At 39.0% G+C, this 20,823-nt stretch overlaps 2 protein-coding genes and 1 long non-coding RNA gene across 3 annotated transcripts; 1 reads left to right on the forward strand and 2 right to left on the reverse strand.

Moving 5' to 3' along the window:
* Positions 1-3,972: 3,972 nt before the first annotated feature.
* Positions 3,973-12,343, reverse strand: LOC113013289 (serine hydroxymethyltransferase, mitochondrial-like). Its single transcript, XM_026154082.2, has 12 exons — positions 12,055-12,343; positions 10,886-11,089; positions 8,714-8,793; positions 7,890-8,090; positions 7,642-7,723; positions 7,413-7,535; positions 7,090-7,229; positions 6,793-6,955; positions 6,531-6,630; positions 5,964-6,119; positions 5,521-5,628; positions 3,973-5,271 (listed from the first exon to the last, which is right to left on the reverse strand). Exons 1-12 carry the CDS (start codon positions 12,085-12,087, stop codon positions 5,144-5,146), a joined length of 1,518 nt encoding a protein of 505 aa, XP_026009867.1. The 5' UTR covers positions 12,088-12,343; the 3' UTR covers positions 3,973-5,143.
* On the forward strand, positions 8,086-11,855 carry LOC145423333 (uncharacterized). The gene is made up of 2 exons (XR_013904381.1): positions 8,086-9,888; positions 10,940-11,855. It is a non-coding gene; the product is annotated as an uncharacterized LOC145423333 (long non-coding RNA).
* Positions 12,344-12,486: 143 nt separating the features above from the next.
* On the reverse strand, positions 12,487-18,738 carry LOC113013291 (neurexophilin-2-like). Its single transcript, XM_026154085.2, has 2 exons — positions 18,368-18,738; positions 12,487-13,529 (listed from the first exon to the last, which is right to left on the reverse strand). Exons 1-2 carry the CDS (start codon positions 18,443-18,445, stop codon positions 12,705-12,707), a joined length of 903 nt encoding a protein of 300 aa, XP_026009870.1. The 5' UTR covers positions 18,446-18,738; the 3' UTR covers positions 12,487-12,704.
* Between the last annotated feature and the right edge of the window lie 2,085 nt (positions 18,739-20,823).

Below are 20,823 nucleotides of genomic sequence, written 5' to 3' on the forward strand. Positions count from 1 at the left end.
ACATATTTGGGATCATGCTGAAAAATGAAGCTGCTGACAATCAGGTGGGTTCTACATTGTACTGCATGATAGACCAAAATCTGACGATACCTTTCTTGTACAAGATCCCCCAAAACTCTGACTGATATGCATCTCCAAACTATAACAGAGCTCCACTGTTTTTTACAGATGGCTGTAAACACTCACTGTTGTCGTTCAGGTCCTGTGCCAGGTCTTTGCTGGATTTACTTTCCTGTTTTTTAAGGACATGACTATCAGATACTGTTTACCTGCCGACCACTTCTTCTTTTGTCCTCCTCTTGTCCATTTCCTTCACAATTTTGAAGGCATATCGCACAGCAGGCTGAGATATTCCAAGTTTTCAGCTAATAGCTATTTTTGAATCACCTCGTTGGTGCAGAAATACTATTTTATGCCTGTCAAACTTTGAGAAATGGGAACAAATTAGTTGTTTCTGAGACAGGCTGCTAGTAAAGTTCCTAACAATTGCCAAGTTTCCTGTTATGTGTAGATACAACATTGGTTCATCCTGTGAGTTAGGTGCATTTTTTACACATGAATAATTCATATGTCAGTATTAAGTCACTTAATAAATAGAAGACTGGACTAAAACTGAGTGAAAAAGCAGCCAATGTCCAAAGAAAAAATCTGAAAGACCTTCAGAAAGCTTGGAGCACTGTTGCTCAAGACAACTTTAAAAGATTACAGGAAAGCCTGGCTCTTTGGAAGCAAAATATAAAGAAATTAAATTACATTAGCTTACACATAAATCACAATGACTTAATCTAAAACAAGGTAATACATTTAGTATGCTTTCCATATTGCAAACAGAAGCAATTTTTGTTCAGTTAAATAAACTTTCTTGGGCTTCTGCATCACCGAATATGCTAAAACAAAACCAAGTAATCTTACAATCAACAAGAACAATGAAAAAAAAAAGGAATAAACACACAATAAAACCACAATTTTCACATTTAATTGGAATATTGGATGTTTTTGCACAGTGTAAAGTGCAGCATTAAAGTATTAAGAATATTCATATTCACATCTGTCTCCTAAAGTAGTGGATGGTGGGTGAACAAACATACAGACTGAAATATAAACAGGAAAAAAACAAATTCAGATTTTAGGCTCATGCGGAACGCCTCTTCATCTCTACTTTATGTATGTTTGTTGTTTTTTATAAGCAGAGAAAAGTAAAATGAACACAAACTGAAGGAACGTTTAGGAGAACGCCCTTCTTACTCAAGCGTACACGAATTACAAACGTGATCGTTTTTGGGGGCGGATCTCTTGGTGTTTTGGCTGAAGGTCAGTCTCATTTATAAAAAAGATAATTTTACAAACAGTCAAACAAACAAAAAAATACCATCTGAAAGAAGAATAGTGAACATCAAAAAATTCTCCTCCTTGTGAACATCACAAGGACGGCTGTGGCAGTAAGGAGAGCTAGGACGACAGAACATGAGGGGGTCAAACGGTTTCGCGCAAACCCACAGGAGCTGTCAGGTCATGAGAAAGAGGCACGGAGATGAAGCAGATGAGCTGTTATTTTTGTGTTGTGGTCCTCCGTGTGTGCATGTGTCTGTGCGTCCTTGGGTTTGTTTGTGTGTCTTTTCTGACGACAGAGCTGAGAACATCCCTGACCTTTAACCTGTGAATCTGCTGCCTGGTCTCTGTGGAGGGCACACATTCCTCTGGCAGAAACTGAAGCAATGAACTTCATCCAAAACACTGGAAGACACGACTGACTCAAAACAAAAGTCCATTCAGTTTGTTGGTAAATTAAATATTTAATGCTCCAATAGGCAGCAGCAGCGCTTCGTGTTTGATGCTAATTTAGTGCTGCTTTACAAAGCACTCAGTGTCTCAGGGGAAATCCTCACAGAATAATAAATAAATACATCAAAAATGAAATATCCTCTCAGCCCAGAGAGACAGAAAGAGGAGGCAAGCTCTTTTTATGTGTCTATGGGGGGTAAAAATGTTACTGCAGAGAAACAGTGGGAGAGGAAGCTTTTAAATAAACAAAAATGGAAGGTCTGAAGGTTTAATAAAGATAGTCAAGGATTCTGGTGTTACATAATGCTCTCATCTTGTCAAGTATTTTATAAGGTGTCAGTGTTTACTAGAATTATGCAACGACATAAGGCAACAGTATTTCTAAAATAAATAACAATGATAATAATATATATTTTTATAGGTGCCTTTAAAACACTCAATGACGCCTTAATATAAATTAAATAACAACTTTTATGTTTATCTATGTTAACATCCTGGTTGCTTTTGTCACGAGCAGCTATGGTGATGTGTCCAGCACCTTGTGAGTCTGTGTGTAACGCTGTTAAACACGGTTCTGTGGGAATACAAAAAGTAAAAGGAACTACTATTTTTGGATGCTGTGGCAGGGGTTAATGGACACAGACCGTGTGTAAAAACTGGATGTAGTGTCTGATTCGAAGAGGCTGCATACCTGAGGGATGCTGCTCTACTGCTCCTTTGATCCATGTCCTCAGTAAATAATTTCCTGATGAGTTTATGGTTTCAACTGCTAATTTCAGGTCTTAATTATTAAAACATAAACTTTCTTTTTTAATTCACGGTCCCACAATAAGGCTTTTAGGATAACCCTAATCTGTAATTCACCTGTCACTGTCATATAGGCCTACAGTTTCACTCAGTTTCCCAGTCACGTTCCGTGCCATGCTCATTATGTCAAATTTCCAAAAGCTAGGATAGGACTTCAAAATTGCTGCTATACTGCAAGATCTGTTGAACCAAGAAATCACTTAAATAGAAACTGTTTGACAAAGTGAAGTAAGCTAAAAGATTTTGCAGATTTCTTTTTTTTTTTTTGACGATTCATCCAGGAGGTCAAAAAAGAACCTAGAACAACATCTAAAGATCTGCAGGCCTCACTTGTCTGAGTTAAGATCAGAGTGCATGATTCAACAATAAGAAAAAGACTGGGGACAACAAATTAGGTGAAAATCCAGGCTCAAATTGAGATGCTTTTGCCAACTTCCAAAAGGCGTGACGTGAACAGGGCTATACTTGCTGCTCAAGTGCTGCAAAACTGATGGCCCAGCACCTCACGGTGCAAATGGATAATGATCCAAAGCAAGAAGCTGCACAGGTTTCACAAAATAAATAAATGGGATATTCTTCAATGACCAAGTCAGTCACCTGAAGACAAAGCTGAAGGCAGAGAAACCCTCAAACTAGCTGTCGCTGAAGGCAGCTGCAGTAAACACGTAGGAGAGCATCTCAAGGGAGGAAACACAGTATTCTGTGATGTCAGCTTCAAGACTTCATGCAGTCACTGACTGCAAAAGATTTTCATCCCAATATATAAAACAATTCTTGTATTTAAAATTATGTTAGTTTGTCCTAGTACTTTTGAGCTTCAGAAAATGGGCTGTAATGTTCTATAAAAATAGTAGCATGTTAATGTGATACTTCTGTTATTTATTTGAAAGTCTGAACTGCACAGTCAAACCTTAATTTGCTCAGTTGTGGTTTACGGAGACAAAACTACAAAAATAATTTTTGTTCCTCCAACAAATTTTGGACCCAATCATATCATGAAATACCTTATTCAATAGAAAAAATATCAACGTCCAACTGAGAGAGGAAGTCAAACCAAACAATTCAGACATCTAAAGTACTACGGAAACAAATCAAATGATCCAAAGTTGTTTTTTCCTTTTGTGAACCTGAAGCTGTGATCCGCTGACACTGTTTGGGGACTACTTTTTATTTTCTTTTTCTTGACTATTCCCAGAAGTAAACAGTGAGAGGACATGAGCAGAGGAAATTCCAGCAGCTTAACATGGATCAGTGTTTACAGAATCTGAAGATGCTCCTCCCTCTTGGGATAACACACATAAATCATCAACTGCTCGGTGACATGCAACTCAGCAGCAGGTAAAAAAAATACATGCAAAAAAAAACCATAGAAAATTTAACATGTAAATATTCAGCATCAGTTTTATTGCAGTTTAAAAGATGCATATTCATGTTATACATTCCTCAGAAATGATTTCTATAGAAGTCAAAGTAAAACTACAAAAGCTACTATTACATTAGACACACACACATACACACAAATCTGAAGCCTTGTTTTGAAACGCCTGTGCTACTTTACTGTTTTCTATTCATGTTAGTGGATCTGTGGATGTAAACTGAACCTGTGCTCAATTCCCAACACAGCTGCTGCAAGTTTCCCAGAGTGCAGAACAAAGCCTGAAGTCAGTAAAAGCTCTAAAGCAGACTTAGCAACCAAATGCCAAAAATACCCGAAAGCACATAAGGGTCCTTCTTGTGTTTGGGCAGCAAACAACAGTCCTGACAAGAAGGCGAAAGCAAATTCCAGAGTGCTGTTAACTCACAATTTAGGTCCATTGCTGTGTACCATTTACACTCTAGTCCTATTGAATACCATTTTTATGAATATAATCACTACTATCCACCTATCACTGCAAGCTAGTAACAAATCAAATCACTTTAGATCCTTTATAGTCAATGTATATAATAAATTGTTCCACTAAATTGATCGCTGAAACAGAAGTTAATAGTATCCACTTGAATGTAACTTAGCACAGATTAGCTATAAACTGCAGTGTATGTAGTAGTTATTTATAACACTCTATAAGAACACTGCAGTAGTTTACATTACCTTTTAAAACATACACATTCTCCTATGAAGACATTTTAAATGTCTGCATTAGTACAATGTTATACATAATGAATGTTTACATGCTACTTAGAAATGCAGAGTTAGAACTGAAGAAGTCTCTTGGAGCTGAGCTGAGAAGCTGAGTTGCTTTCTTTCCAACCTCCTTAGAGTCATTTTTTAACGAGTTGTGACTTTTATCATTTATTTTTAATGCATTCACCTCACCTGGCATTTCTGTCCATATCAATATCTGTTACTATGTTACATTTTTCAGCTCAGCTGGTAATTTTAATGCTTCCAGTTAATGTAGAAATGCCATGCTGTATTGTTGCACTCTGATCAATTTAAACTGATGTTTGTTTGTTTTTTACCAAATTATTATATTATTATATGCATTATATGTATGTCTAAAAAACAAAACAAAGTGTAACACTCTGCATTACAGCTTGTTTGTCTGAGTTTTTTCTAATGGTCAGTAAATCCCGGCATGGGGAAGGGCCTGGCGAATAGCTCCACCCGCTGGCGGAGCTCTGTGATGCGTGACACTGTATCTTGGTCCTCCAGCAGAAATGACTTGAAGCTAGCCAGGTTTCCTGTTTGGAGACAGAAAGGCAAAAAAATTGCATTTATTCTTTTTGCTTGTTTCCTGAACCCTACTCACAGCTAATAAATGATCCACAGTCCTTAGCTGCAAGAGAAATAATGAATGCTGAACACATATTCGAGCACTAGTAATCTATGTAAGCAAACAACATGTCAGCATGGTGAATCTGCTGTACACAAAACCCCAAACACCACCACTCCCACTGGATGAATCACAGGTTTAGACGAAACTCCCTCACCGGTCTTCTTCTTCACGTCCAGTGCAATCTGAATCCCTTCATCAATCAACTCCACAACTTTTTCAAAATCTGCCTCCTTAAACTGCCGAGAGGTCAGAGCTGGAGCTCCTGTAAGAAAGTGACAGATAAAACAATCGTTAGATTAAATGGTTTGATTGTTGTCAATAGTTCATAAAGAGAGGGTTGGTTTGAGGTACATGGTGACATACTGAATGATGGTCTGGTGATAAGAACTACAGATACAGTGACATGTAGCAGGAAACACAGACACATCACAGAGTCAGACACTCCGAGAGAGAAGAAAGGGTCTGCTGCCATACGGGCAGAATGACAGAGTGGCTGACAGAGTCTGTCCAAAGTAGCTCCACTCCTGTAACTCTTTCCTAGATTACTAAATTTTGCAACACATTCTGCACAAGCTGCACTTCTATTAAAGCGAGTACCAAGTCGAAGTCCTCCTGGAGTGAGGGCGCTCTTATCTCCAGGACAGGTGTTCTTGTTGGCCGTGATTGACACCAGCTCTAGGACCCTCTCAGCTCGAGCACCATCCATACCACGAGGTCGAAGATCAACCAAAACCAGGTGGTTGTCTGTTCCACCTGAGAAACGGAAGAGGAGGATAGATCTATAAGATCTGTATTTGAGGAAATGTTTCTGATGGTGAAATTCTCATCAAGTCTTTCCTGGAGACAATGAGGAGACGTGCAGCTGCTACAGTAAAATATTACTCACTGTTTTTTTTCCATTCAACTGTCAAGTGAAGCTTAAGTGAACTTTTCCAAAGTTTTAAAAACAGAATGCAAATGAGGCTGAAGCAAATGCAAAGTGATCCAAAAGCAATTGCATCAGGCACTGGAGAGGTAGAAATGCACTGCTCATATAAATGCTGAGTCTAATTTCATAGTCAGAGAAAGAAAACAAAAGCATTTGTCGTTTATTTTAATTTGTATGAAATAATTTGTTTTTAATGCAAAAATATACAATTTCAACATCATAGACTCACTCAGCACCTGACACCAAAGTGTAGCCTTTCTTAAACAAAGCATTGGCCATGGCTTTGGTGTTCAGCAGCACTTGATGGATGTATCTCTTGAACATGGGAGTGGAAGCCTGCAGAAGCAGAAATCATGTCGTGTGAGAGAATAAGATTGTATTCAGATACTCCAAATCCAGACCTACTCGACCTACGCTGATGTTCTGTCTGAGGATTTCCCCTTTAATTGAATTTGTGGGCTATTATTGAACATTAAAGATTAAAATACACATCTTGACCTGTTTGAGGGCGACAGCCACCCCAGCAATGGCATGGTTGTGAGGTCCTCCCTGAAGTGATGGAAACACAGCAAAGTTCACTCTGTCCTGGAGGTCATAAAGGACTTCCCTGCCTTTCTTATCCACGGACCTCACACCTTTCCGGTAGAAGATCAGGCCAGCCCTGCAGAGCAGAGAAAGGACACCAAATGTGCTTAGCTGGACATGTGCAGAATCACATGTATAAAGCTCTTACCTGAATAGGCAACTATCAACACACTTATTAAAATTAATTCATATTAGGGCTCAGATCCTAACCTTGCTCCACGCAAGGACTTATGGGTGGTGGAAGTCACAAGGTCAGCGTGCTCAAAAGGAGAGGGAACAGCTCCTGCAGCCACCAGGCCACTAATATGAGCCATATCTGCCAGCAGGTAGGCACTCAGCTCCGCACACAACTAAAAGACACACAGCTCAACATGAACCCCACAAACCTGAAATCCTGTTACTTTCTCAGCTTTTCTTTAAATGTCCAAGTATCTCATCACGCTTCAGTAACTCAGTAATCTGATTTGTGGTAGAGTTAACAGCTGTTGGAAGTTTCTGAGACACCTTCTCGTAAACATTATTAAATGAAGCACCTTCTTCATGCGAGAGTAGTCGATGAGACGAGCGTAGGCGCTGGTTCCTGCTATGATAAGTCTGGGTCTAAAAAGGCGAGCAGTCTTCTCCAGCTGGTCATAATCTATGAGACCTGTTTGGGGCTGAGGGGGATTCAGGAACAGGGGGTAGAGAGAACAGCTTACACTTTCTTATGTCTTTAAATGGATCACAGGTTTGAAACCTTAATTCTGTTTGAATACTACTTACATCCACTTTGTAAGGCATCGATTCAAAGTAAATAGAGGTGGCTGAGACTCTTTTGTTGTCTGACATGTAGCCGTGGGTAAGGCTGAAATGTGAAGGACAAAATATATAATTATAACAGAGCGCACGTGGGCAGAAGATGAGCAGGTGCAGGGTGGACAAAAAGCTCTGTATAAAATGTTATTATGGGAATGGAAATATCCTCTGCTTGAGCATGTCTAGCATGAATGAACTTTGACATATTGACTCACTGTCCCCCATCAGGCAGATCCAGGCCCATGATGCGGTCATGAGGCTGCAGCACAGAGGTGTAGGCTGCAAAGTTAGCAGGGGATCCAGAGTATGGCTGAACATTAACGCCCCACAGATTGGGATCCAGACCAAAGACCGAGAGCGCTCGCTTCTGACACAGCAGCTCGATCTGGTCGACAATCTCTGCACCTCCGTAGTATCTGACAAAAACAAAAAAAGAAACATAGAATCATCTCATGTTATTGTAACGCACACACTTCATATTGTAATTTATCATATTGTACGATAACTGTATAATTTTGCAACAAATCATGTGTACTGAATCATGCAGTACCCTTATGTATCCTATCACATCTTCAAACTTTGTATTCTGTCATATCATGGGGTGTCGTAATGTATTGTTCCATTTATTTGGCTATATGTTATTGTTTCTTACTGAAACTGTACTATGATGGATAACACTGATCACTGTTGTGTATCACATCAGATTTTATTACATCGTATAGTATCATAGTATTGCTTTCTTTTGCATTCAATCATATCATATTCAACAGACTGTATTGCATCGTATGCTGTCATATCACTCTATATCATGTCACTGTCCTTTAATATACTTTGTGCACTTTTAGTTTGTGTTGAGCTGGATTATATTGCTATATGCTATGTGAACAGCCCTGAATTATGCTGGGAAAAGAAATGCAAACCTTTTTGTTTTAAAGTCCATTTGCCTTTAAATGAAATTTTATAAGCTTCATGTGCTGGCTTCTGAAAATAGTTTTAATGACTAAATCAATATATGTTTAAAGTAGGCGATGCTTATTACCTTTGTCCTGGGTATCCCTCAGAGTATTTGTTGTTCAGACAGGAGCCCTGTGCCTCCAAAGCTGCACGACTGCAGAAGTTCTGGAGGGACAAACAAAAAAGCATCAAAACCTGCAGTAAATTTTTATCTTACTTATATTTTCAGAAGTCTGTCACCAAATATAACCTGTTTTTTTTTTAACCAGATATAGCTTTTATTTATCTTCAGAAGGACGACTGTTTTGCAAATACTTATTGCAACAAAAATGGAGCAGATGCTTTTAACAGCCTATTGTATAAGCTACAAATGAGCCATATTTGATTATTTAAAGAAATCAGAGTGCATTAGAGGTACTATAGTGATGCTGAGGGCTGAATATAGAAGAATCTAACTAGTACTGAATCCTTGCAAAGTTCAGCACGGTGTCAAATGTCAGAAAAGAGATGGAGCTGCGGAAAAAGGAAATGAATGTAAATGAATTTTTTTCCCTGTCTCAGTCTTTTTTTCTCCCACTCACATTTCAGCTTATCTTCTCTCACTGTCTTTCGCTTTCTCTTTCTCTGTCCTCCTCAGCCGCCCCCTCTGGGTTGTTATTTTACTAAACCTGTCACTGTTCAGGGATCCCTCAATCATTCCAGTGGGGTTTAAAACTAGTCCCCCAAGTGACATAAATCTCTTTCCATGACATTTTGAAACACTATCTTGACACACACAAACACACACAAACACACACATACACGATCGCTCCTCCTTCTCTGTCTCAGCTTTAAATGTGGGGATCAGTGAAAGAAATCAGTGGGGGGAACCTAATGGGATCATTTGACTATGTTCCTGAAGATGAAAAAAAAGCAGGGTCTCTCCTCTGGGAGTTGGCTCAGAGCGGCAAATGACTGATAGCACATGTAAAAGAAGATTAAACCTTTCAGATGTCATCGTGAGTGATAGTTCTGTGGATGCATAATTGGTGGAGAATAAAAGAATAAAAGCTCCCGTCTTTTCCCACAGCTTCCACTTAGTCAAAATAACTGACTTAAAAGGAGTTGGTGGGGTGCATTGGAAATCTCGGTGAATGCTGAAGAAAACAGTAAAATTCTGGAAACTACAACTCTGATGACTTGAGATTTCACTGCTGACAAATGTGCTCCTCTGTGAAGAACAAAACATCTTTCAGCCCAAACTCAGTGGAGTATTTTACTGTAAGTCTGTGGAGTCTGCAGCTCTTTCATGAATTTTGCGTCGCAAAACCGATTTTTATCCTGGCTGACCAAAAAATGAGGTCTTAACGTTAAATGTAAGCCTATAGACTCATTACCCCGGTATTTATTTTTGACTGACATCATCTATTGAACAATCAAGTAGGAGGAAAATTAAAATTCTTATTTTTTAAATATTGTTCACTATATAAAAAAAGCTGTAAAAATACAGGAAATTCGCATATGACTGTAGTGTTCTTTGAGCTCTGTAAATGCCGGTGCCTTTGATGCCGGTGCCGGTGCTAAACTAGATTATCACCACTAATTTTTTGTCTCTGTTGAACATAAATACACACAGGACTTTTAATATTTTAGTTCATATCAATAAGTTATATTTTGATTGCTGGCTGTGCATGAGTGATGTGGTTATTGAGCCACCATGACCAAAACTCTAGCAGTGAGTGATTTTCTGGGTGTTTTGAGATTTTTTAACGCACCAGGATTTTTATAAATGTGTTTCTAGGAGTAGAATAGCAACAAGTTACATAATAATTTTATGCTAGTCAAACAGCTGACAGTATTTCACTGTAAAGCTTGTATTTTACAGTGAACAGCACATTTCCATAAGACTTGCACTTGAAACTGTCATTCTAGATTACAGCAGGTACTCTGTGAAATCACAGTTTAATGCTGGCAATTCTAGTTGCTTTTATTTTATTTTAATTTAACAATGAACAGCACAGTTTACCTGTCACACCTCTTTTTCCAGAACTAATTTTGCACAGAGATTATGTGTGACGCAATACACAGAGCAAACATTTAAACAGCCACTTTTGATTCCCCTCAGCAGCAGGCTGCTGAGGGGAATCATACATATAACGTGTTGTTTTTCCAATCAAGATTTACTGAAGATTTAGCTTTCATGTTTTTCCTCTTTTATTTAATCTCCTTATGGTACTTTGATCACATTTTCTTCTCTTTCATCTAAATGGGGTCTGACCTCTGATGCGATGAGCTCCAGTCCCCGACACTGCCTGTCCTTCTCCTGCTGCAGGAGTCTCCACATCTCTGGGTCATCCTGAGCCAGGCTCTCCTGTCCTGTCCACCCATCGCTGCTGCTGCTGTTGCTGAGGTGTCTTCTGCAAGATTTTGCAGTCATCTGCCTCTGTTGGCCCAAACATGCTGAAGCACTGAGAAAAAGGGGCTGCAGCGTGGGGGGTAGTGGATGAACACACAGGAATGATTTCAGTCACTGAATAAATGTACACTCTTTGAATAATGATTTTAAAGCTGTTCACTAGTAAGCAGCCTGGGGCGACTGTGTTACATTTCTTGCGACCTGCTGTTCTAAACTGCTCAGAGAAGTTAATAAAAACCTCTTGAAGGCACAAATACCAAGTCACGGGGTGCGATGCAACTCTCCATTGTGCTTTAAATGCTCTGCAGAGTGTAAAAAGAAAAGTTTCTGGTGGGGGGTTCTTTTTCATCCTTTGGTGTCTTTTGAAACCCTGATGAAGAGTAAGCCTGTGCACAAATACTTTCATCCCTCAAAATGATAATACTTTGCACTTGGGGTTTGTAAACAAGGGAGTTAGAATAATGTGGCTTTTGATGTTCTAAACAACCCATTAAATGAAAGGCAGTAAAAAAAAAAACACAAAACCCCCCCAAATGTGTTATTCAATGGAGCAGTTATGGAAAACCTTGGACTTGAAAAATGTACTGCGTGTGGGCTGGTCAGACATGGAGGGGCTTGTTTGTTGAAACCAGCTTGTGCCTGCATGATAGTTATGCAACTATGTGTTACTTTGGCCTAATAGACAGATTACTGTTGAAGCATAAATATATGTTAAAGTAAGTCTCCTTTCATCTTTTGTATTCGCTGTGTTGAGTATAGTAAGTCTTGCATAAAGTGCAGACTGTGCAGTCAACTTTCTTTCAGCAAAATAAATAAATAAACTGGGACAGCAGTGTGTGTTTCTCTTTTGGACCGAAAAATACAAAGAAAAAATCTTCAAACCAGACATTTTTATCAGGGTTGACGTTTAGTGACAAGCTGGCCTACTTACAGTTATAAGTGACTTATTTACAACTACTCTTACATGCAGAAAAAGGGTCTCCTGAAGCAGATATAAGTGCACGTAATTTAAAAAAACAAAACGTACTCACCTGTAATCTTTGCCTTAACGTCAGAGAGAGCATGTCTGCAACAGCTGAGGGAAAAACAGAAAACTTCCCAGGTGCAAAGGGTGAAAGTAAAATCAGTACTGGATGCAGCCAGATACCGGACGTGTACTTTGTGTCACTGATAATAATGACTACAGTAAATAATCCCTTTCATCTCGCTCTGTGAGTTCTTTGAATAGGAAACTTCCATAAAACAAACAGGCATAGAAACATTTTCATAGTAAAAACATTAGCTGAAGTCAGTCTGTGCTTTAAAAGAAAACCTACATGTGATTCTGTCCTTAAACATAGATACATATACAATATTATCATTATTTTTTAAGTAAAAAAAAATAAGAATACAAGTCAAATTTTGGATGGAAACCTTAATTAATGCATAATCGTGAGGCAAAAGTTTTAAACACAAATTCAAAATCAGCGTTAATGTTTTAATGAGTGTGCTTTCAGACAACACAAAGCTTACACAAAACTTAAATCCTTAAAAAAGACAATACAAGTTTTGACTCAATCTGCATTCACTGACAGGCTGACGATGTATCTTTATGTTGAAGGTGTTTGGAAAACTGAACATATGATTCTGAAGGATGTTTGAAGGACGAGTGAGAAGTCAGTGTATCATATCTCAGAATTTGTCACCCAAAGTGTTGCTGGTTCTGCTCAGGGCAAACTTTCTGCACCAGTCTGTAATCTGTGCCAGTGAAGGCGATGAAGATGCATATAACCTTAAATGGTTTGGCACAGATCCAGGCTGCCTGGGACTGGGTGTTTTCTGAGTAGCATGTCTGGCCTGGGTCGTACATGCAGGGCTTGGTCTTCTTGGACCGGTTGGTTCTCTGGTACTCGATCCGGCAGTTGAGTTCAGTCACCATCATCATGTCCTGCTGCTGCTTCTGCTGTTCGGGAGGAGTGGAGCTGGTGGACTGAGGAGGGCTTGGCAACTGGGACATCAGATCTGGGAGCAGTACTGAGTTTTTAGTGTGAACACTCTGAGATGCAGGATCAAGAACCTCCCATCCCACAGCTTTGGAAGGTGGAACGATGCTGACAGATATGTTCCCCAGACGGGATGAATTGTGGCGGAAGTAGACGCTGAATGTTCCATTGATGTGATCCACAATCTTCCCTGTCACCAAGAGGCTAAATTTCACTGTTTTCACATTAAAGTAAAAATCCCCCCAGCCCAGGATCTTTTTGGCCTTTGGGGAAGTTTTAGCTGGAGGTTTGGATTTGGGAGGAGGACGATACAGATACTGATCCAGGGCTTGTGAGAAGTTCTGAGGCCAACCGTATGGGCCAAGCGAGCCATAAGCAGGTGTTTTATGTTTGGTGGAGATGATCTGTAAATCTTTGGAGATATGTTTAACTTTCAGTGCTGCTCCACCAGCACCTTCTCTTCCTCCTTCCGCCTCACCCCACTCTTGGCTTTGGAATTCCAGTTTCTTGGATATCTCTTGGACCTGTGGAAAAAAAGTATAAAATAGTGAATTTTGAAAATGTTCTTCATCCATTGTTGCAAGATATAGCTTATTTGTCAGCTTACATACAGCTGTGCTCAGAAGTTAACAGTCACTATGGGCATAAATGTCATGGGGCTTTGGGGTTTTAGTGAACTGTTCTTTTTCCAGGGATTGTACAACATACATATTTAATGACTTAAAAAAATAAAACAAGAATTAGCTTCACAAGTCTGAAATGTTTTGGATTTTATCTAAGCTCAAAAGCATGCATAAACCCCACTAACATTTGGTTAAATGTCTTAGTAAGTTTCACCTAGACCAAACACTATTGGTAGCCACCAACATGTATCTGGCATCATTCTTGCAGGATATTTGAACACTCTACTTGGCTTCTTTGAAGCATAGTCCACAAATTCCCAATAGGATTGAGATTTGTACTTTGGGAATGCCATTCCAGAAGCTTATTGTTAGCCTGCTTTATCATGTTTTTGAGATGTTTGAAATCATTGTCCAACTCGGACATGCAGTTGTGTCCAAGCTGTTGATTTGAGGTGAAGTTGAAGTATTTGGAGAGACCCCTTCTTCATTATTCCATCTACCGTGTGCAATATACCAGTACCAATGGGAGCAGAACAGACCCAGGGCATTATGTGACCACCACCATGCTTGACAACAGGTACAGTGGTCTTAGAACCTCGCCCTTACTCCAACAACCTCTTGTCATTGTAACCACACAGGTCAATCTTTGAATTATCGACCATTAAAATTTTCTCCAGAAGCCATTTGACTTGTCTGTGTGAGTATCTGCAATCTTAGTCAAGCCTAAAAGTGGAAATGTAAAATTTCCATGGTGGTTACCTGGTTATTCCTGAACATCCTAACCAATTTCATCTCATCTGAGGGGACAGCTTGGGTGTTCTTTCACACTTTGACAAAGTGGTAACACATCCTAATAATTTTTCTTACATTAAACCGATTATCCTCAAATTTGTAGCTGTTTAGAAATGGCCCATTATGTTTCTGGAATGGCCGTGCCAAAGCCACAACCTCAGTCCCGTTTAAAATGTGTAGACCCTGCTTAAAAGCTCCATGCCATTAAACAACCTTGTTTAAATGAAGATTGGTCAAATATCCAGCCAGAATTATGCTAGAAGCTTGTTGTCCAAAATAAATTAAAACTTGTGTACATACTTATTTATTTTTCTTAAACCATTACAGATGTTTGCTGTACGATCATTCCACCCTGGAAAAAGAACAGTTCAAAGAAATCATTACAAGCCCCACATTACCATGACATTTATGCCCATGATGAGTCTAAACATCTCACCACAACTGTGTATCCACAGGGGTAATATATATATATATGTATGTGTGTGTTTATATATATATATATATATATATATATGCATTTTACTTTGCATTAAACACTGAGATGCCAGTTTTTGAGATCTCCGGTGCAGTTTCAAAACAATGGAGACAAATGGAATTTGGCCACAGTGTTGTGCTTTTGCACACCATTTTTCCATAAACACTACAGAATATAACATTTTGTAGATTGTTTTAACTGACGAAACAGTCCCTGTTAGGAAAAAAATCCCCCAAATTTGTGTTGTAATTGGCCAATTTGCCAAGTAGTGAAAAGACACGTTGCCTTGTTTTTTATTTATCTTTTTATTTATTTTGAATTCAGTAAGCACCACATGTAAAATTTCATCCAGCTTTTTGATACTGGCGTAGATACTGATATATCAAAGAGAGGCAGAAAAAGAAAGAGAGACCCAAATCCTAAAATCGAACCTCTTTGATTAGCCGCAAACTACTTTTGTGTTTTGTTATACTAATAAAACAACTCTTAAAAGCACCAAATGAAACTCATATCCACCAATGCTCACAGACAACTACAAGAACTTTATAATATCGACTGTAACCCAAAACAACTCTGGGGTTGTCAACATTGTCACCATTAACTACAGTAAAAAAAACGACAGTAAAAAAGTCACACGATTTTGTTGTTGGACTGCAGAAAGTGACAAGAAAGATGAAGAGCAAAACTGCCCTTGACCACCTGGATGACCACAAAGGAAGGACAGCTTGACTGTAGCTGCACTATAAGGCAGCACATAATCGATTTAAATAATTATTCTTGAGTGTTGCGGGCCCTCGCACTGAGAACGTCTTGAAATTGACTGTGATCAATAGGTTATCTCCTTCAGGCAAGGACTACAGTAATGAGGAACATGCACACACCCACACCACAAACAAACACAGTCCCGTTCTTGTTGCCATTAACACGTTTTAATTTGCCCGTCCGTTCGTCCTCTCTCACTCCCCCTTTAAAACTTTCAATCGTCGTTTCTGCACGACCTTGGTAATGGACCGTCTATAGGCTGATTAATCAATATGCTTGAGATAGAGAGAAATGTGGCTGCTGAAGAATCAATAAAATAATAAATGTATGAAAATATGAAAAATATGCATCTGTTTCAGGCACATTTCCATATTGAGCTCCTTCTGTGCCAAATATGTCTCAGTGGTCTCAAAAAGACTAAAAAATCTTTAACCTTTTTCCTCCTCCTCCTCTTCATTACCTTAAATATCCCAGCTTCTAATCTTGGATTGATTTGGACAGCTTCTTGAAATGAATAAGGGATTAAGCTTTCACCTGAATGCATCTTGTTAGGTAAGAGCTTACGACTTCATGTTTTGTTCGTTGTATTCATCACTTCCACCCACATTGTCCTCCTTCCTTCTACTGTCCTATTTTGTCCCTTTTTCGGGAAATAGATTGTATAAAGGTATCTACGCTCCCTGGCCTTTCCCCTGAAGTCAAATCTGATGAAACAGTATGGGTGAACAGCCTGCAGATTATATGAAAAAAATACACCACATCAAAATGATACATTAAGCTGCCTCTTACAGTGTTGACTCCACTGTACCGGAGAAACACTCCAAATATATTTTACAGGAACTAAAAACCAATCTGTTGCCACTAATTGCTTTAATGTTAAATATTTTGGCTTCTGTGATAGCGCCACATTTCATGCACAGCTCACGCAGAACTGAAGACATCATTAACACAGAGAAATACGGTAATTAACTCCACTTGAATGTCCCTCTTGGGTTTAAAAAAGAAATAGCACTCCAAAAATATAAGAGTGTGACCATGAAAACTAAATACGTCTTCATACTGATGAAGCAGCTTATCATAAGCCAGGCAACCACCTGCTGTTGTGTCTATTAAAATACACAAATCCCAATAAATCAAGTGATGTTTATGTAACACATTTGCTCTGCATGGCTGACACGTGAAGCTACGTCTCAGTATGCAAACTGTATATACAAAAAGTATATAACACCAATTTTGCACAATGAGTTTAGGATAAAAACTAATTGGACACTTCTCTTTTTATATAAACACTTACTTTAGCTTAGGTGTAATGGTGGATGCTCTGTGGGTGATGGGACAAGATTTTTTTACGCCTCTAGGGACATGAGTTGTTCACATTCACTGTTTAGGACTTGATTTCTGTTTTTGCCATAATGTGTCAGAGGCAGATGGAGGTTTAGGGCTAATCTCACCTAGATTTCTGAATAAACAGCTCCCAGGATATCATTATTTTACTCAAACAAGCAGGATTCTCATCCCCCCAACCACCTCATCCCTGTGTGCCAATCTCTGCCTTCCTCCCCTAACCAAGTGCGCTCCAGCTGCGCCTATTGTTACAAACCCAAAGCTCCAGCTACGTGCTGTTCTCACCTGCCCTAATTGGAGCCCACAGTGTGACAGCAATGTCACTGGCTCAGTGTCAAGATGCCAGCACAGTGACTGCAACTGAGCAACAGCAGTGGAGGGGATACAAGCACAACACGTGTGTAAAAGTACCTGCAGAAGCAAAAAAAAAAGTAAAAACTGAAAAGCAACTGAAAAGCCTGGGAGGAGTGTTTGGTTTTTTTAAGGACAGAGAGATAGAATTCTTGCCACTGGCTAAAAAGTTCCTTAATGTGTCAGTTTTTTGGATTGTTTTTTTTTTAACGGCTTAACCAAGAAGAAAAAAAGAAAAGAAAAATAAGTTTGAATGTTTTTAAGCCCCAGGGTGATGAAACTTCTTCAGACTGACAAAGCCCGTGCACTCATTTAGTTCAAGCAATAAAGCACAAAATGAGGTTGCTTTGAGGGTTTGCACTTGACATCTTAAATACCAGAGATGCAGATGATGCAGTCTGCTGCTCGTGCAGCATGAGAAAGTTGAATTAAAGAAAGGGGCGCAGATTAAATTACAACTACGCTTGAAAGAGAATTAGACACCATGGGACTGGAACAAATTTAAAATGTGAAAGCGGTATATATATTCATCCTTCCTGAACTTTATCTAACAAAAGATTCCACTTTAATCAAGTCCTAGTACAATTTCACACAATGAAAACGTCTTCGGTCTTAAGTTTGAAAGTAACAAAGCGAATCACATCAGAGCAAGACACCGTTTCTCATTCCTAAAAATGAACAGGTCTCTGATTTTTTTTTTCTCACAATATTCTCAAAACAGCAAATCCCATGAAGTCTTTACCAAGTCATTTAAACTCTTTTCTACTTCTTAAAATCCCATGGCAAGTTACTTGTTACCTTTTAAAACTACAGTGATGTTTGGGATAATTTTGACAGTCCATGTCTTATTCTGCAACAGTGCTGTAATCTCAGAATGAGTGGCAGAAATCAAGCAGCACATAAATTTGATTATAACGTACTGATCGCTAATAATCAATGGTACACATTTACAGGAAATCTGAATGGAAGTAACTCTTCATGCACTTGGTGCAAAGGCTGTCTGCAGTCTACTCACTGATGAAGGAAGAAGCCACAGACAGGTGATGGCAAAGTTCAAACACAAAGCCCTCATTTTGCAGCAGCCTTTCTCCATCCAGAGAGTGGGACTTTGTTACAGGCAATCTGCCCGAATGATTAACGGAGTTAAAGTCGACTTTCACTTCTAAAGAAGAGGAGACAATCCGCAGTGAGAGACTCGAAAATCCCCAAGAAATGGAGTGAACACTCCGCTCTGCTCGCCTCTCCTCTCCCTCCCACTGACTCCTGTTCTCTCTCTCTCTCTTACTCTGTTTTTCCTTCTCTCTCTAGCCCCCAAGACACACACACACATACGTACAACTGACTTGACGTGATCAAAAATTTATAATAAAGTATAGCATCCATAAGAGGAGAACAAATTTATTGTACTGTAAATGTACACACACACACACACACACACACACACACTCACACAGCCTCATTTTCACCACCTGGACAGCCCTTATTATGACTCATCAACCCAGGCGCTCTCGGGCAGGCACAGTTTGACAGCCCTCCCTGTCCCCGCACAGCCACAGGGAGGCTGACAGAAATGACGAGGGCGCTCTCCGGGGATTGTGAAAAATTACTGACAACTGATGAGATTCAGTGCCGCAGTGAAACTTTAAGCCACAGAATCACTGCGAGCAGTAACCAGCTACCTAAACTGAATAAAGAACCAAAATTAGATTTTGTATAAATGCACAAACCCACCGCGCTCCATCTGTTCGAGCACCTCCACACTAGTTCTTCCACTTGACAGATAACGATGAGTGTGAAAGAGCACCTGCATTTTAAACTGGTTTAACTTTGAAAGCATATGTTCGCTTGCTGCTTTGAGTGTGAGTTAAATCAACTTAGGTTTAATAGTTAGTTTAAAGTAATTTTGTGATTTGACATAAAAATCTCACTAAAGCAGGTAGGATTAGAGAAAATGTAAGACATGAAGATTGAGCCACTGCTTTCCTTGAGGGCATTTCTACAGCCGGTGTTTGTGTCGTATTCACAGTTAGTGAGTTTTTACATGTGGTCAGTGTTTCTGTGGCAGCAAAAAATGTGGTAATGTGAAGGGGATTAGCATTCTGAAGTATTTTAAATATAGTCCCTAAGCTGACCTTTACATGTATCTTTTTGTTTTGTAGACAAAGATAAGAAGTTACAATTGCTCACAAAACACACACACACACACACACACACACACACACACACACACACACACACACACACACACACACACACACACACACACACACACACACACACACACACATGCAAATAGGCTTTGCATGACATAAAACTCATCATAGGTAAAATGTGTTTTTCAGCAACATGTTCTCCACAAATTAAAGCCACATTTTTCTTTCTTTCTTTTTCCTCAAAATCCATTTACCGGAAATAAACTGCTAACTATCAGCATTTTAATGACTTCAAAATTTACAAGTGAGATATTTACTTACTAGATAAGTGAAAGAAAATGGAAGGATGGATATTTAATGATTTACCGCACCAATGTATTTTATTTTGTAGGAGATAAAGTTTGTGTTAACCACAGGCATCTAACTGAAAATCCAGTGACTTTGGACCAATGTAACCAGAAGTGCCAATTCTTAGTAGTTTTATGACTCCAAGTCTGAAAAATAAAACAATAAATCAGCTTTGGGGGTGTCAAACATAAGGCCCGGGGGCTAAACTTGGCCAGGTGAAGAATCTGGCCCAACTTTAGAAAATGTGAAGGAGAGCATACATTGTTAAACTTTAACTACAATTTCATTCATTTGTACAGCTTTTTCTATTGATAAAGACTGCCCACCCCCACTACCTTCCATTCTACATCAAAGCAATAATTAACAGATAAATTATTAAATGAATGGTCAGAAAGTTTTTCAGCTATACTATTAATAACTATGCTTGGCTATTTATCATCGTAATTATAGCATAGTCTGTTATTTTTAAACTTTAAAGTAAATTAACAATTTTTCTAACTGTAATTTTACACATTGATCATGCAGTTTAGCTCACTTTAGCTCAAAGTGAACTGTATGTGGCCCACTATGCAAAATGACCCTGATCTCCCTTCTTTATAACGGCCAGCAGGGGGCGAATTCACTGGTTGCAAAAGAAGTTTGATTGTATTGAAGTCGACGAGAAAATGTCCCGATTTCACATTTGATTTCGGATCGATCAGAATAAAAACTTTGCCGGAGAGCTCATGGGGACAGTCACTGTTCTCAAGTGTTGTTCAGCGCAGGATGATTTGACATATGATGGTCCCACGTGCATGTAAAATGAGCATGCAATCAGTTTTATATCTCTGTCGATCATCACGTCCAGTTTTAAAAACCCAAGATGGAAGCCAAAGAGTTGAACTCAGGGCTTCAAAACAGTTTGTGACATAGGCTATGTTTTTATCTTTTAAAAAAATATATACAGTATATGGCTGCTAGAAAATATGTA

The sequence above is a fragment of the Astatotilapia calliptera genome, chromosome 20 (genome assembly GCF_964374335.1).
Source record: "Astatotilapia calliptera chromosome 20, fAstCal68.1, whole genome shotgun sequence".
NCBI classification, from domain to species: Eukaryota; Metazoa; Chordata; class Actinopteri; order Cichliformes; family Cichlidae; genus Astatotilapia; species Astatotilapia calliptera.